Below are 19,344 nucleotides of genomic sequence, written 5' to 3'. Positions count from 1 at the left end.
ATATAGTATTCTTGGACCAATATTAATTTACTCTATACTAGTGATATCTCTAAATATGAAGAAGTAACAGTGGCCACATTTCCTGGCAATATTGAGTATTGAGACAATAGTAAATAGAGTACAAAAATCTACCAACAATTTTACTCAGTGGAGTCAGAAATGGTGGAAATAAAATTAAATGCTACAAGCTTGGACTTTTAAAATAATTATTACAAATAACACAGGTATAACTCTACTTACACAGGTTGTCAAGCTCAAGTGAAAAATGCATTATATTTCTGCAAAATTGCTAAAATGAATAGACATTTAGCAACTAATTGTAGTATGTATGCTATATGCTTTTAAATAAGAAAACCTTTGTAGTTTATATTATTATTTTGTGTCTATTTATAATTAATATAAAATTTCTTGTGCATCCCATTTATCATTTAATCTGTTCCACCTTTATATTCATTCTATTCACCTACATCTTCATTCTATTCTCCAATTTATTTGTACATCTGATATTACTAAGAGAAACAATGTTAATAAAAAAGCAGATAATTTTTACCAAAATGACTCTGAACTAAGCTGAAGTAACAACTGTTTGTGGTGACTATAAGAAAGAAATTAAATTAAGACTTTCTGTATAATATTGAATTCACACTTGAATACTTTTCTACAAATTTGAGGCTTCTTTTTAACAACAACGATATGGTTAACACTTGACCCACATGGTTATCTCTTATAACACCAAAACTCAGGTTATATTCGAGTTCGATTTACAGTTATTATGAATAGACAACGACCTCAAACAGCTATTAGATCGACTGACATTTTCAATGCCAAAAAAATCGAAAATGTTTGGTTTCTTATGACGTTCAGAAAAGATCAGCCGTTGGAGAACTTAGAGACAAACGAATATCGAGGTCATTAGCTGAGAATGTCACTACTCACTCAAGTATTTGTGACAAGAAACTGAATGATTAATAGTAAATTATCGTAGCTTTTTTAAGTAAATTGTTTTAAATTAAGACACATTTTAATAACTTTATAACATCTGAATCCAACTAACTCATACATTTTAATTTAAGCCATATCGTCAGCACACTCTTGTAATTATAGTAAAACAAAAAAATATTTCATTGTGATATAATATTCAACTCAGAATAAAACAACTAAATTCCTGAATTTCGCCTATTAATTGTTTTGATTATATTGAATATTGTGGTTTATATTACTGTTTGTTTTATTAGCAACAGTAACAGATTAAAAGATATGGTCGACCCTATTAAAATTTAACATTTATACTCCTATAATTATTACTTGTCTAGCATACTTAACATATATTTTTGTATATTGTTTGTAAAAAGTAGTTCCACATAAATTATACTACAGCCAAATCTGAATAAACAAAAATAACGTGATGCTGATAGAAGATAGGTAATTTTCTTTTCTTGAACAAAAGCTATTTAGTTAAAATATAAAAAGAAATCTTGATAATACTCTAAAATAATATTTAACTCTTAAAAATGATAATTAATTTTAGACATCTTGACCGAATGGGTTTATTTCTAGACGACCAACTTAATTTAGTAAAAATAAACGAATATAAATATAGGAAAATTTCGAATATTCTGAAACGTAATTTTGATTTTAGAAGTTAGCATTTTCTATTAAAAGTTCATAAATCTCTCTCGATAATTGAGTAATTTTAATTAAAGACGACTGATCGTTATTGCTCTTGTTGTAACTTCTGCAATTCAAACTTTGTAACTCTCTGATTCTATAGTTTAAGTTGATAGTTGATGTATACCGAGAAAGATTTAATTTGATAGCGGTAGAAAACTTTTTTCTACTTGAGCTTTCGAGAAATTTACCATGACCGCGAATTAATTTTGAGCTATTCACGATAGATGGCGCGTCTGCCATTTAATACCGCATCAGACAAATGTACAAATACAGTCACATCAAACTTATGTTATTAACAGCTTCGCTAATGGTTGTTTAAATATAGAATACAGCTGTTGTTTATTTAAAATTTATATATTTGATCACAAGTGGTGATGTTAAATAAGAGGTTTAGAAAAATAATCTCTTAATGAGCAAATATCAATAAATAAGTTTCTGAAATACCATCTATTTTCTCTACATCTATCCTCTGGTCCTTCATAAAAACGTCAAAAACATAAAAAAGAATCAAGGTTATATTTCGATCTATCAATTAATTATTTTTCAATTGCAAATATTTTAGTGATTAAATTAATTATAAATAAAAATTTAAAAACTATAAAAATTCATACCGCAACTGGAATGATGACAGAAATCAATAGAAGTATATCATTAGAATAAAATCGGATTAATGGATTTATAAAAATCCGTTTACTTTAATATTTAGGGGGGTGTTATTAATTGTTTGATAAAAAAAGTCAGAGCGAACTACGCCTGTATTTAGTGACGAAACATATATAATCTTTTTTTTAAATATATTATAAATAAACTACCCCCATGACTAAGAAAATAGTTCCTAGGTTTGGAAAATAAATCGGTTGAACATCTTTCTTAAAATAATACCTTTTCTGCATTCGCAAAATATACTAATATACTTTTATTAAGGTTTGATTTCCATAATAAATATTCCATTGCGTCAGTTGGTCCTGGCTTAGTAAGTATTCTTGTTTTTCTTATTCATTCATTATTGACTATGTCTTTCAATCTCTCTTTCTTTCTTCCCTACGTATTTGTTTGCTTTTTCATGTAATTTCCTGTTTACTTGTGGTTGGCGCATATAAAATTAAATTTTATATATACTGCAACAATACCCAAAATTATTCTAAAAATTCAGGATATGACTCTTGAAAATAGTCAATTGATATTGCGTATTGATAAGTTTTGCGTTTCCAAAAATATTGTCTAACAAGTCAACTGGAAAGTCCCGGCCTACCATAGCAAAACACATTTTTTTGGCTTTTTTTTTATTCAACATAATTCCCTTCAAGGGAGATTAACTCTTCGATACCATTTTTGTAGTACGATATGTCCTATACTTCAAAATAGAACTCAGTGTAATTATTTTGGGATCTAAGAACAGGAAATAGTCGCTGGGGGGCAGATCTGGAGGATACGGTGGACGAGAAAGCAACTTGAAACCCAATGCATGGATTTTTGACACGGTGCATTGTCTTGGTGAAGCAGCACTTTCTTTTTCTTCATATGGGGCCCTTTTTGGACGATTTCGTCCTTCAAACGGTTCAATAACGCTATGTAATAGTCGCTGTTGATGGTCCTTCCTTTTTCAAGTTAGTCGATGAAAATTATTCCATGCGTATCCCAAAATACAGTCGCCATAAACTTGCCAGCCGACTGTTGCGTTTTCCCACGCTTTGGAGCAGGTTCAGTGTCTGCAGTTCACTCGGGTGACTATCGATTGAACTTCGGAGTGAAATGATGGAGCCATGTTGCATACATTGTCACATATTGACGCAACAACTGGGGTTTATTACGCTTGATCATTTTCAAACACTGCTTCGAATGATTAACTCGTCGTTGTTTTTGGTCAAAAGTGAGCTTGCGCGGCACCCACTTTGCACAGAGCTTTCTCATATCCAAATATTCGTGAATGATATGATGTACACGTTGAGTTGATATTTTTAGAGTGTCTGATATTTCATTTGATTTCAATTTATGGTCATTCAAAACCATTTTGTGCATTTTTTAAATGTTTTCATCGGTACCAACCTCTTTTGGGCGTCTACTGCGTTCACCGTCCTCGGTGCTCATTTCACCACGTCTAAACTTAGGATACCAATCCTTGATGGTTTATTTTACTGAGGCAGTGTCCGGAAATCACTGGAAATCTTGGTATCAAGCCAAGTTTTTGCTTCAACTGTAGTTTTTTCCTTCAAAAAGCAATATTTTATCAACACGCGAAATTCATTTTTATCCATTTTTTTTACACAATAACAAAAGTTGCTTCACGCAAAATACTATAATTCACAAACTAATGATCCGACAGCTGTCAAATTTATATACGCATCTTTTGAGGCTTAGGGGTAACTAAAAAACATATGGATTTAATTCTAATAGGTAGATAGCGTCAGGCCGGGACCTTTCAATTGACCTGTTACTATATGTACTACATTTACTAACAATGTAACAAAATTATACATGAATGCAAATTCATCACGTATATTTAAGAAGATCTTAAAGAGAATATATTTTCAGCCTATTAATCATTATTAATACTCTGGAATCAAATCACTACTGAATTCCATGCATCAACTCTAAAGTTAGCTAAAATCCAAAAATCAACCAAGACGCTTTTCGTTTAGGCCTCTTGTGTCTTTTTTAAGAGTTTGAAGGACTATGTTATAAGGATGCATAAATTTTCATATAGTTTAATCGTTCTCTGAGAAACAGCTTTTTAAGACCTTGCTATTGGACGTTGACAGCGGAAATGTACTCTCTGGTAAATTACTTGAGCAATACCAACTTCATCAAACACTTTGACTCTTCAATATTAGATTTTATTGTAAACCACTTCAGTACCATACTCATATACATTATAGTAAAATAATCTATTACAAATGCAAATAGAATAACGAATTGCAAACGATTTAATCATAGATTGATGCTATTTTGTTACACCGTAATGTGCTGATGTTGTAACTCTACCCTAAGAGTAAATTCTCCAAGAATTCCTTATTCCATTAAGATATATATGAAATATTTAATATTGAAAGATTAAGAGAAAGTTCCTGAAACACAAAATCTTCTAAATATATCCGGTAAATAGATTTCGGAAATAGAAAAAGAAATTTACGTGCGATCGCTCAAATATATTATGAAGGTAAGAAGTTTACAGTTTTATACCATAACTATAAACAGCTTAAAATACTAAATCCTTTTAAAAACTGGCAGTTAACAATCTCTAGATTGAATTAAGTACTTGCGTGTAATATTGTTATTTTAAGGCTAAAATGTCATTCATTGAAAAATGTTGATACAACATATATTAATCAAAATGTCTTCTGCAACACTCTATTCTTCGCGACTCTAGTAATGCGCGGCCGAGAGTTGTCATGCAAAAGGATGATTTTTTTTGTTATTCTCTATTAGTGGTAATTATTGCAAGAACACATCGCTTAATTGGTACAATTAAAATCTATAGACGTATTCAGTAACAGTTGATAATCTACATAATAGTACCACAATGTTAAGCCAATATATCCAATAGAAATTCTTTAATGAATGAATTCGCATAGTAGCAAATTTCCCTTCTAATGGAGTTTTTCCATCGCATGTAAAAACCCGAAAAACTACTGACTAGTCAATTGCTAAACTTTTTGGAAGTTTATAATGTTTCGAATCCCTAGATTTTTGTGTAATAAGTCTACCAATTCATTGCTTTCGAGTCTTTTAGGTTTTCCAGGTCATTCTTTGACATTTACCATAAAATCATCATTACTAAATCGTTGAAACTTAAACAGGTGATTAGAATATAAGGGAGCAACATCACCTTACGTTTCTAAAACAGCTTGATGGTTTTCAGCCGCATATTTACTCTAATAAAACGGCAAAACTAATGAATGTCGCAAATGCAATTTTGAGATGTTCATGATTAACGTCTGTATAAAATAAATAACTCAAGAATACTAGTTAGAAAACTGTTATATTATGTAGGAATGTGTCAAAACCTTGGATTTTATCAGTTGTTTATAGTACTACTTTTACTAATGAGATTCACTTATCAAAATGCATACATCTAGTTTAAAGAAAAGTATATTGATGAATAAGGTCCATTTAAGAACAAAAAATTAAGTTGGACCAAAGAAAAAACAGTTATTGTTACTGAAAAGGACTGAAGAAACATTATCGCACTATTGGTCATGAAAAGTAAACAAAAAAGGAAAATAAAATGAATGATTGTAGTGACATATCAAGAACCAAGTTTGACTCTAATTCAACTGATTTTATCGCAGATACTCTTACATATATTCGTTTGAAGTAAGGGTTGTTGTATTAGTTAAACGGGTAGTCATATGACCCTACTTAATACCGTTTCATAAAGGTTTTTAATATTGACTACAAAATGAATGACAATAAATTCACAGCAAAATATTTCATTAGTTGAAAATCCAACTAATATTTCTGCACACAATACATAATATTTCAGATAACATATACAAAAATGTTCAGAATCGTGATACAATGATAAAAAGAGAGAATTTTTATTAATTTTCGTCACGTATAAAAACAAATATTTCAGAAAAAATATCCAGCCGGATCTTATAATCGAATCAACGGCTTAAAGGGCCGGAACCATCAGTCACTTATTAATTTCGGTTATCTTATTAGGACCATTACACTGACGGACATGTGGCACGGATGCGGTTGGCTGTAATAATTAAAGGAGAAATTTACCCAAATTGCCAGAGGGATCTCTGTAATTATCCTGTACACTGAACGGCTTACAATAATATTAATGTTTAATACAGTTCCCAGTCAGGCGGGCTGGCTGGCTGGCTGGTTTCAAACGAGAGTAACGGGTCCCCTCTCACCTCTCGAGCAGAAAATAGGTGGCGAATGAAATGATGCAAGTGCCCTTATTTATTCGGCATGATTTGCATACGGCTCGTGAAATATTTCTGTTTTTATTTGCTTTATATAAGCATTTTTACGAGAGAAAAACTTACAGAAAAAAGACTAAAACTACTGGAATGAAATTTGAATGTTACGAAATAACAGATCAATTGAAAAGTCCCCGGTTTGACACATAGATGGCGTTACTAGACTTAAATCCATTTGTTCTTTAGTTAGCTAAAGCTGTCGGATCATTAGTTTGTGAATTATAGCATTTTGAGTGAAGCAACTTTTGTTATTGTGAAAAAAAAATGAATAAGAAGGAATTTCGCGTGTTGATAAAATATTGCTTTTTGAGCAGTTTCCGGACATTGCCCCAGGAAAATCAACCATCAAGGATTGGTATGCCAAGTTTAGACGTGGTGAAATTATCACCGAAAACGGCGAACCAAGTGGACGCCAAAAAGGGATTGTTACCGACGAAAACATTAAAAAAATCCACAAAATGATTTTGAATTACCATAAATTGAAATTGAATGAAATAGCGGACACTCTATAGATATCAACTGAACGTGTACATCATATCATTCAGGAATATTTCGGTATAAGAAAGCTCTGTGCAAAATGGGTGACGCACGAGCTCACAACGACGACTTGATTATTCGGAGCAGTGTTTGAAGATGATCAAGCGTAATAAACCAGAGTTTTTGCATCTAAATATGACAGTAGATGAAACATGGCTCCATCATTTCACTTCGAAGACCAATCGACAGTCATCCGAGTAGACTTTAACAGTGGGCTGGCAAGGTTATAGCGTCTGTATTTTGAGATGCATATGGAATATTTTTCATTGACTACCTTGAAAAAGGAAGGACCAACAGCGACTACTACATAGCATTATGGGACCGTTTGAAGGACGAAATCGCCGAAAAACAGCCGCATTTGAAGAAAAAGAGTGTGCTGCTTCACCAAGACAATGCACCGTGTCACAAGTCAGTAAATACGATGGCAAAAATCCATAAATTGGACTTCGATTTGCTTCCTTATCTAGCGTATTCTCCAGATTTGGCGCCCAGCGACTATTTCCTGTTCTCAAATCTCAAGAGAATGCTCGCTGGGAAGAAATTTTCGTCGAATGAAGAGGTGGTCGACGAAACTGAGACCTATTTTGAAGCAAAGGTCAAATCGTTCTACAAAAATGGTGTCGAAAAGTTGGAGGGTCGTTATAATCAGTGTATCACCCTTGAAGGGAATTATGTTGGACAAAAAACAATGTTGTGTGTAATAAAAATAATAAAAATATATTTTACTGTGGTAGGCCGGGGATTTTTCAATTGACCTGTTAAATTTGAATTAATATATTACTAGAACTCTGACATATTCCAAGAAATGTATATTAGGAATTCGGTATTCTGATCGTGTTTTCAGTTTAAAGGCAAATGTATTGCGAGAAATTGGTACAATATATATTTATCAAAATATTTTTTGTATTATTTTACACAATTTTTTCCCAGTTTTCTGATTCTAAGTTAGATTGGCAGTTATTTAATAATTGATTTATTTTCACACTTTTTCAGCATCTTAAAATATCTGGCACCGTGTGGCTAAGGATTGTCCTGTTCGAGAATGACTTTCTATCTGTTGCCTGTTATTGCTGATCTTTTTTGCAGCCAGACGTCTTTTAATTTGCTTTGCAGCAGCTGCATTATTGTCACAAAAGATATTTAGTCAATTCAAAATAGCCCTGACACGAGTGTCAATATGCGCCTGTCTAAAGTTAAAAGAAAAAATTAAAATAAAAGTGAAGTACAAAGAGACCGTTTTTATGCGAAACACGTGACGAATCAAGATCAGCTTTCAGAGATCAAATATACGAAATCTATAAAACAGTAAGTAGTTTTTTCAATCGAAACATAATTTAATACAATTATAGTCTGGAAAGTATCCATAAAAATCCAAAAGATATACAGCTATTTGAGAGATGTAGAACTTCCGTTCGTACATTGTTGAATAATATAGGATTCAAGTGGTGTAAAGATAACACACGAGTGGGTTTAATGGAACTTCAAAAGATTGCTTTTAAAAAAATTTAATTATTAAAAATATATAACAAAATCAAGGAAGAAATATATCAGTTTACAGGTTTTAATGAGACATGAATATATCAAAATGGTACATTGGGTTGCTCATGACAAGATGATAATAAATATTTTAAAGACAACGAAAGCTGATGGAAATAGGTACGTGTTGGAATAACTATCGATTAGGATTTATTAGTCATAACATTTATTCATTACAAATATATAGTTCTTAATGCTGTTACTTGGTAAATATAAATAAAATATTTAATTGCATTTTATGTAATTAACTTTTTTATAACTAAGCCTGAGAGAAGATACATAGTAGATCAGATTACTGAATGTTATGGCCGCAGAGTATCTTCTGAGCATCTTCTATCGCAGTCTTCCTCCGTATCACTGCATTTTTAATTCAATTGAGTTGATACGGGGTATTGCAAAGAACCATTACAATAGATATTCAGGTCGAGGACGATATTCAAACCAGAACTGTCTGGATATATGGAAAGAGGCATTGTTGAAAATAGCATCTTCGGTTTGTGTGAGCTCGATCAGACACATTGAAGAAGAAATTGACAAATGGCAGAATCTTAAGCAAGTTTTTAATAGATTAGATATAAACAGCTTAGCTATTCACTTGATTAGTGTTTCCGAAAGTGAAAGTGATTGAATAAAACCTTATGAATGTTGGTTTATGATTCATTGCCTAGACAGGGTGATGAAAGAGGAAACCACTAAAAGTCAGTATACAATTAATATGCTTTACTTGTAGGGAATTGTATTATAGAGTGTGAAAGCTTTATGAGCATGTGTGTTGTTGTTCAGAATATACATGAACGTTTGGTTAACATGTGTGAGGAGAGAGATAACACTAACTGTTTTGCAGATCTGGCAAAGGCATTAAGGAGAATGCAGTGATTAAATGTAGTTTTAACAAGAAAGATGTATACACATAGTAATAGGACAAACTAAAGAGAATTATGGTAACGTCATGATAACTTTACAACAATATATTGCATCGAAAGAAACAAGAACTAAGCGTAAAAAATAAATATGCCCTCTAATGAAAGTACCCTACTGATAGTAGTGCGGAAAAGAGCTCAATGTATATAATAAAACAACTCTAACTTATAAATTATTTCGGCTAAGTTCTTCGATATTAAATGTCTTTGGTGTACTGGGATGTTAAAGCAAATTATATTTAATAAAATATTTGTTCAATTATTTTATTTATATTAAAATGTTTTTATATGTCAGAGTCAAAATATACTAAAACTCATAATTGATGCGGCAACATTGCAACGTTTTGACAGTTCTCCCGTGTCACTGCAATTTGAATTAACTATAGTTTTCATAGCCAATTATAATACACTACAGAAAGCTTTTTTATTCTTGCTTTGCACCTCATAAGTAATGATACTGTTCTAAATGGAATTTTCCGTCAATTAGAATGGTAGTAATTCTTTCCCTTTTAGATTTAGCCCATTGCATGTAAGCGTGTGTTGTTTACTTTCACTTCGCTGTTTCACCAATAGATATTGTTGATTAAGATACATTCAAGCATCATTATTAAAGCTTCCTTTTTCTGTATAATTCAAATAAAATATCGGATAATATATGTGTAACTATTTACTGAAAACTACTGAATAAAGTGTTATTGTTTCTACAGTTGATGAAAAGAAAGAATAACTAATAGGGCTGAAAACTGAAAACTTTATAGATATTTCATAGGCATGTTTTTCAACATAGCAACAAAAAATTATGACAATCAAACCTACATAGCCAGATACATTTCAGAATTGTTGAACACTTGTACATGTATATTTTCCAATATTGTTTCGTATTCGCTAAAAGATGACTTGCTCTATTTTTTGACTGATTAATGAATTTAATAGATATTGTAGCCAATATTTTGTGAATTTCTGAAAACTGTGCACATAATAGGCATTAAAGCATTAATATAAAAATACTAAAAATGATTAAAATTATAATGGACATCATATTATTACTATAGATGAAATTAGGATCAAGTACTGTAAAAATGGAGTACTGTAAACCCAGTTCAGAAATTTATAGAAAAATACATTACTTTTTAAGGAGTTTTGTTTTCAGAATAACTTCGAGCATGTTAACTCTATTCAATTTATATAGAATGAAGAGATAATAACAGCCACGGAAGAATGTCAATTGACTGACAATTCTCCGGATATTAGCGCATAAAATAATAAATGGCTAAGCGTCCAATACTGAACCGAACTGAAACTGAAATGTCAACAAATTTAGACCTCTTATTGACTAATAAAACACTTTCATAATATATTAGATACTCATATGTACTCAGATGCATTTGATACAATTAGTATATATTTAATTTTCGATAACTTTTCCCAATTTTCTTGCAGCATGGCTTGCAAAGTGAACAACGTGTTAAAACAGCGATACTGATTTGGCAACGATTCAAGCATTGATACGTTTTTGCACTACTTCAGTATTTAAAAACCTTATACCTACCAAACCATACTGCATCGATCTGAACAAGTATTAGTCACAAGGCGCTATGTATCGTGAGTACGCTGATTGCTCATTCAACCTGCAATAGTGTATCCTTCATAACCCTTGAAGCGTTTTTTTTTATACAAGTAAATGACTTTTTATCTGTTATTTACCATAACAATACGTGGATTACTTCGTTCGATTGACATCCACAAATATCAGCAGAAACAGTTTGATTGGGTTTTAGCCGCTAGTAATATACTACACCTTGCTGGTCCTATCATGTGCAGGGTAAGACTTTATGGCTATGAATATTCCGCTTTAGTATCAATGCTGATGGCCTTTCTGGACTAACCTATGATTTTTTACGCTTGAAATTATTTTACTATATCCACTTTTCGTTTTCAAGTCAAAATACGCTACCGAATTATTCTTTTTTGTCCGGCAAGCAATGAAACCGCGATGCTGAAACGCTTCGAAATGGCATTTTCAGTCAATCCGTGTGGTTATCATTTTCCTTCCTTCTGGATCTTTTCCGTCGAAAGTTCTTTGAGAATTTGAGCTGAATTTACAATTGCAATTTACTGTCTTCCAACTTTTTTGGTCCTCCTGACCTTTCTTTGTCATTGACATAAAAATAATCACTTCAAATTCGTTTATACCAAAACCAAATTAAAAATAAAATATTGATTGTTCTATGATTAGCATCTATATGCACTGAATAACTCAATAATACTAAATAAAACAATATTATTTTATGTAGAAGAATGTCAAAACCATATAATATCACAGATATGTTTGGTTTGTTTAAATGTTGTTTATATTAATATTTTGCATTTCCACCAATACATATCGCCGATCAAGATAAATACAAGCACCTAATAACATGAGTCTTGCTAATTGAACGGCAAAACTTACTGAACAACCTAGCACATCTGTATGAGTTGAATTTAACAAAATAGAAATAGATAACTTATTCAATAATAAATATATTTTAACCCTTATTGAAGCTTTATTTGGCTGAAATCAGTTGAATAAAATGTCGTTTTCAGGGAACGAGATTCGGTGCAAAAGCCACTATCGCATTAAGATAATAACTTAGCAGATACCGTCTTCTGAAAAGAATCACAGTCGTTCAAGTAGAAAACTAAATTACCTTTCTTTGACGCGTGAAAACTGTCCTGAGGCGGTATCTTCTCTATCTGCGCCTGCAGCTTGGACCTGGGCAGGATGGTGCGATCGCTATTAATTTTCTCCACTGCATAACGGAATGCAATCTCTTGTTTATCGTCGCTAGGGTGAAACAGACCTCCTGAAACAACATTCTCGTTTAAATTGATGGCTTGTTATTTAGTCTTTGTAACGCTATATTCTATTTTATAAAAATAAAGAGTTAAATTCTTTCGACAAAATGATATTTCTTGTCTAATGTATAAAGAATAATATAAAATATTCTTTAGTATATATTTATCCTAGTTTTTGGTACCATTATCTTTCTTACTTACCGAACAATATATTTGTGACTCTGAGATGTTTTTCGATTACTTACTATTTGGATTTGGATTTAATTTTTTTTAAATGATTACCCTTTGTGGCTGTTTCTTAAATTGATCGCATGTTATTTGATCTTTGTAAAGTTACATTTTATAATTTTTTTTTCGATAGAACGATTAGTTTTTCATATTTCTGGATACTGTTATATTGCTCACCACCAATGTCATATTGATATATATTTTTCCCTCAAAATACTGTTCAATTTTTTACTACTCATAAAATTTGTGATAACGTATTCAGCATATTCACCTAACCTTGTATCCAGATGTCTCTAAATGATAAACAAGGATTCACTCTTTTTGAGATAAATTTGTATGAATAATTGGAATAATTTGTTTTAATTATCTCCCTTCTATGGATTTCTTATGTAAAATATTATAAATATTGCTCTAAAATATGAATATGTCCATTTATAAAATCTGATGGTATTAGACGTTGTAGTCTATGCACTTACAACTTACTGCACTTGCACTTGCAACTTACTACATTATAATGTAGGTGAACAACTAAATTTTGAAACAGAAAAATTCGTAGTAGATATTCAACAAGCTGCTTGGAATAATACTGCAGAAATTATCCAAAACAAGTGAAGGAAATGGTAGTTGAAAGACGAAACGAAATGGCAACAAAACAGAACACCTGAAAATAAAATTAGCTTAAACAATATAACCCAAAGACTGAAAAGAGAAGTACTGGAAATTAAAAACAAAACCATAAATGACTATCTGACAAATTTAACAGGTGGGAACCTGATTATTCACTCTGGAAAGCCACAAAATATCTAAAGCGCTCATATCCACATAGTAGGTGGACTATGTGGGGATTAGAGAGTGGAGATTAAGAGACCTATGTGGGGATTAGGCACGTGACTATCACCAAAAAGCAGAAGCATTTGCTGAATATCTAGAAAAAACTTTCAAACCAAACGAAACTAATATTGAATATAAAGCTACGATTTAATAACAGGAGAATTACTGCAAAAACTCCCAAGAAAAGGAATTATAAAACTCACCAACTTGATCAATACAGCATTTAGATTAAAACATGTCCCAGGCATTTGGAAGATAGCGGAATTTATAATTATCCCAAGACCTGGAAAGTTACCAAACGAAATAAAAGCCTATAGACCTATATCACCGCTGTCAGTAATATATAAGGTTTTTGAAAAACACCTATTGAAAAAAATAAAACCGATCATAGAGGGAAAAATATATAATAACACCAACACATAATTTTGGGTTTATTAACAATCATTCAACAATTTACAAAGTCCACAGATAACAGATGTTATTGAAAAAGCCTACAAAAGTAAAAAAGTATGCTCAGCTATATTCCCAGGTGTAGCACAAGCCTTCGATAAGGTTTGGCATGAAAGCCTTATTCATAAACTACAGAAAATGCTACCAAAACAACACACCAAACTATTAAAATTATACATTACAATCAGAATGTTTAGTCAAACAAGAAGAAGCTTACTCTACAATAAAAGAAGCTAAAGCAGGTGTACCACAAGGAATTGTACTAGGACCAATGCTTTATCTACTTTAAACTTGTGATATACCACAAATGGAGAGATTACGATGGCTACTTTTGCTGATGATATTGAGATTATAGCTGTTGGAGATAATAGTGAATAAGCTTCACGAAAATTACAACAGGTAAGTGACAATATAAATAATTGGACACAAGCTTGGAAAATAAGAATTATAGAAAGTAAATCTGTACATATACAGTTCGCTTATAAACAGACCGTACAAGCACCAATAACATTAAATAATACTATCATTCTATATAGCAACAAAGTTAAATATCTCGGAATAAATCTTGAGGCAAAACTTCGCTGGAAGGAACATATAAAGAAGAAAAGAAAAGAGCTGGAATTGAAATATAGAAAAATGTACTGGCTAATTGGAAGAAAATCACAATTATCAGTACATAATAAACTACTATTATATCAGAAAATTCTGAAGCCTATATGCACATACGGAGTTCAATTATGGGGATGTTCTGTAAATAGTAACATAAATAAAATACAAATTTTTCAGAACAAAGTGCTGAGAGGTATTGTTATAGGACTGATTACCTACATCGAGACCTTTAGATACCCACAATAAGTCAAGAAATCAAGAGAACTCAAGGGAGCATGAGAAAAGACTCCATTCTCATATGAATATTGAAATATTACAGCTTTTGGATACCACCAGAACAGGACACAGACTCAAAAGAATCAAACCATCTGATCTTGTGTAGTGTTGTGTAGTGAGGTGAATATAATAAAAAATACAGTAGTGACATGTATAAACATTATTTCACCAGAGACTTAGATAGGGCCGATGGGTCCTCCTAGGTATATACCTAGATTTAAGTTATCATAAAGACAAATTGTAGATTAGACGGAAACGACTAGTAACAATGTAATAATTAAATAGTAATAAAAAAAATTAGCAGATCAGTTAGAACATTAGGTTACATTAACACTCTCTGGAAATACTTACCAAAACAAAATATAAATCTTTGAATTACATACATTAGGGTATCACTTCACTGGAGATGTTGAGATGCTACTTTAGACTTACTTGCAGTACCCCAAAATTGTATTCTATATCACCAATAATAACAAACCATGTAACAATATCTGAGGCTAAACTTGGAATTACACCTGGTAGATCAATGCATTTGATATTGTTTAAGTTGTTTATTTTGCAAGTGTGTGTTCATTCCTGCTGGAGTTAGGCGCCAGTCTAGATGCATGCGAAATTATTAGGCATCCTCTGATTGGGGGAGTTGAGCTTAATATCCATTAAGTTGATGAGACGCTCGTTAATGCGAACTAATCCAAACTAGATGTTGTGTTAAAACTAAGTAATACACGTTTTATTAAAAGAAACGATTAATACATGTACATATAATTATAGTAAATTCAAAAATAGTTCAACAACTATAATTATTATTATTTTTAGTCAGATGAAAGTTAATCTATATTTTAGAATTCCTTAACTGATGAAAACATGAATATTGTGTTTACATTATCGAACTGATGCTGTATGATTAAAAATTTAAACGAATCAAAAAACAAAACTATTGGTCAAAAAAAGCAGCGAGCGTAAATGTTAAGTAATATGAACGCTATTAGTTCTATTGAAATATCGAGAATAAATTTTGATTCAAAATCAATTGAATTTACTGTAAAGACCCTCACATGTTTTCTTTTGAAGTAAGGGTTGATCGATTGGTTAGGCACGCTGTCATATATAGTTACCCTACTTACGAAATACCATTCAATAAAGGTCTTTATATTATGATTGATTACAACATGAATGACAATAGATTCGTAGAAAAAATTATTTGATAAAGTGAAAAAAGGATTGGGACAAAAATATTTGTAATTTTTAAAACATCTCAAGTGTTGGTTGATTTTTATATATTGCAAAGATCTATAAAATAATTCTATTTTATTAAACATATATGTAACGTAATAAACTACTAATATATTTATATATAATGAATAATTATTAAACATAAAACATTGTTATGATATTGACGATTCACGGATTGAGACAAGAGCTGAAAGACGTCCGAAAGTTCCTGAGGAATTCTAAGATGTTTTCCTCCTAGAAGGGCCCTCCTAGCATCGGGAAAATACTATTGGTTAGAGCTGTAGTCGGCAAAGAATTTACCCCATTCTTTCATATTAGAGGATATGGTTAGTGAATTTTTTATTAGAATAAAATGATAAAAGAGTTAGCAAGAGCAACAAACAAATTGCATAATGAACAACTATGTATGATTGCTTGTAATGAATACGTGGCGTCATGTTATGATGTAGGATAGATTGTTTCGTAGGTAGGATGTTCTAGATGTTTGTTATATTTTGAAATAATGAGAAATAATGACAATATAATACAAGTATTTCAGAATAAAGTCTAGAGATATATTGTGGGTGCACTCAGAGACTATAGGAACAATTATATACTATACTACCTTCGGATTTCAACTGTCATAGAGGAATATAGAGATTCCCAGCAAAACATGAGGAAAAATTCCACTACCATGTCAACAGCGAAATGCTGCAACTAGGACGCAGATTCAAGACAGCCAAACCGTTCTATAGTAAAGTGTACTAAATGGTAAAAATGCTGAAAAGTTCCACTAAATTTTATTTCATTTTATTTAATTGATACTACATAAGGGTTAATGGGTCTTCCTAGATAGGAACCTAGTTTTAAGTCAACCGCTTAGCGAAAATTTTCGCTCCTTATTAATTTTTAGGCCTTAAAATAAATAAATTTACTCCTTACAGGAAAAATATAAGAGCTGCTGTTTTAAAGATTGAATAGTGGAATAAATAAGTAAAGAACGATGCAGTTTTATTTAAAACTATATGTAATAATATAACTATAAGTCAATAGTTTATTCAATGAATATAAATATTTTATTTTAATACAGTATCTCTACTGTAAAAAATAAAGTATTTAATTGTGATCTTCAGTGTTTCAATTAATATACAGATATGTATTATTCATTTTTTTCATGTCCTATAACTTACGTTTATAACATAAAAGTAAATAAAAATCATATGTAACAGGTCAATTGAAAAATCCCCGGCCTACCATATCAAAACACATTTTTTTTAGCAAAATTAGTTTTCTTATTCAACATAATTCCCTTCAAGGGTGATATACTGATTATAGCGACCATCCAACTTTTCGGTACTATTTTTGTAGTACGATTTGCCCCTTGTCTCAAAATAGGCATCAGTTTCGTCGATCACCTCACGCTGCGGGCCGGTGGAGAATACGGTGGATGAGGAAGCAATTCAAAGCCCAATTCATGGATTTATGACACGGTGCATTGTCTTGGTGAAGCACCACTTTCTATTTCTTCAAATGCGGCCGTTTTTTCGGCGATTTCGTCCTTCAAACGGTCCTATGGCGGCTATAGCAACGACTATGTAATAGTCGCTGTTGATGGTCCTTGCTTTTTCTTGGCAGTCAATGAAAATTATTCCATGCGCATCCCGAAATACAGACGCCATAACCTTGCAAGCTGACTGTAGCACTTTCCCACGCTTTGGAATGGGTTCATCCTGTGCACTCTACACGGATGACTGTCGACTTGGACTTCGAAATGAAATGATGGAACCCTGTTTCATCCATTGTCACACATCGACGCAAAAACCCGGGTTTATTACGCTTGATCATCTTCAAACACTGCTTCGAATCATCAACTCGTCGTTGTTTTCGGTTAAAAGTGAGCTCGCACGACAGCCACCGCACAGGGTTTTCTATTACCCAAATATTCGTGAATGATATGATGTAGACGTTCAGTTGATATCTGCTAGAGTATCTGCTATTTCATTCAATTTCAATTTACGGTCATTCAAAATTATTTTGTGGATTTTTAAAATGTTTTCGTTGGTAATAACCTCTTTTGGGCGCCCACTGCGTTCACCGTCTTCGGTACTCATTTCACCACGTCTAGACTTAGCATACCAATCCTTGACGGTTGATTTTCCTGCGACAGTGTCGGGAAACTCGGCCAAATTTTTGCTTCAACTGTATTTTCCCTTCAAAAAGCAATACTTTATCATTACGCGAAATTCCTTTTTTGCACAATATCCATTTTTTTCACAATAACAAAAGTTGCTTCACTAAAAATGCTATAATTCATAAACTAATGATCCGACAGCTGTCAACTTTATACACGCACCTTTTGAGGGTTAAGGCTAACTAAAAATGCATGGATTTGATTCTAGTAGCGCCATCTATGTGTCAAGCTGGGCCTTTTCAATTGACCTGTTACCTATATTTGATGCTCTGAAGTTGTTACATTTCTGAATATAGTTTTACGTATGATACTTTTGTTAAAATATTTAGTGGTATAGTAATTTAAAGTTACTGAAACTTGATCTAACTAAATGTCATTTAAAGAAGATTGGCGAGAGTGAGTTATTAAGATAATTTACATATAATTCAATATACAAATATTTGTTACCTTAACTCAATATTATATATGGAATATATTTCTGATCTTATATTGGAAATGTTGTCAAAACAATTTTTGGTTATGTTAACTTAATAAATTGTGTACGGAATTTCGACCATCGGGCGATCACTGGTAATATAACAATAAATTTAAAAAAGGAAAAGTATTATTAACAAAACAACACAATTAATCTTTAAAAAGGAATAAACTTGATCGAATTAACCGTTCATTGAAGCCCAGGGATTAATGAAAGAACATCCTTAGCGAAACGTTAAAGTTAACGATACAAAAATCACATTTAAGTCCCGATAACCATCAACAACCCTTTCGGAATGATTAATTTACTTCTGGTTAAACAAGCCCGATCCGACTTCGGCGGCGAACGCTAAAAATGCCGCATCGAAAAACCATCATCGCCGAGTGACTTGTTCGGCCCCCGATTTACCATCGCACGGCACAAAAAAGGGTAATATACACAATCGAACATATAAAGGCAATTTCCTGTTAATTGCGTTCTCAATAATTAGATTCGACTACTGCGTCCAAATTGGGATTTAAATATTTACCAAGTATCCTGAATCGATCGCTGATTTTAAATTAGATCTTGATCGGACGCGTAATTACCAATTTCCCGTAGCTGGCGCCGATGTTGACGGTAAAAGATTGACGTTTA

General features: G+C 32.0%; 1 protein-coding gene across 1 annotated transcript in view; it reads right to left on the bottom strand.

Annotated features, from left to right (window-relative positions):
• LOC143200961 (glutamate receptor ionotropic, kainate 2) overlaps window positions 1-19,344 on the bottom strand; it is a 196,886-nt gene that overhangs the window by 149,104 nt on the left and 28,438 nt on the right. The window contains exon 3 of the mRNA XM_076411779.1: window positions 12,289-12,444. Within this exon, the coding sequence (XP_076267894.1) occupies window positions 12,289-12,444 (156 nt within the window). The remainder of the gene's footprint in view (window positions 1-12,288; window positions 12,445-19,344) is intronic.

This window comes from Rhynchophorus ferrugineus, unplaced genomic scaffold, assembly GCF_030347505.1.
Source record: "Rhynchophorus ferrugineus isolate W39M unplaced genomic scaffold, kcgeb_rfMv2 rfM1, whole genome shotgun sequence".
Taxonomy (NCBI): Eukaryota; Metazoa; Arthropoda; class Insecta; order Coleoptera; family Curculionidae; genus Rhynchophorus; species Rhynchophorus ferrugineus.
This window is presented reverse-complemented; position numbering and strand designations above follow the sequence as displayed.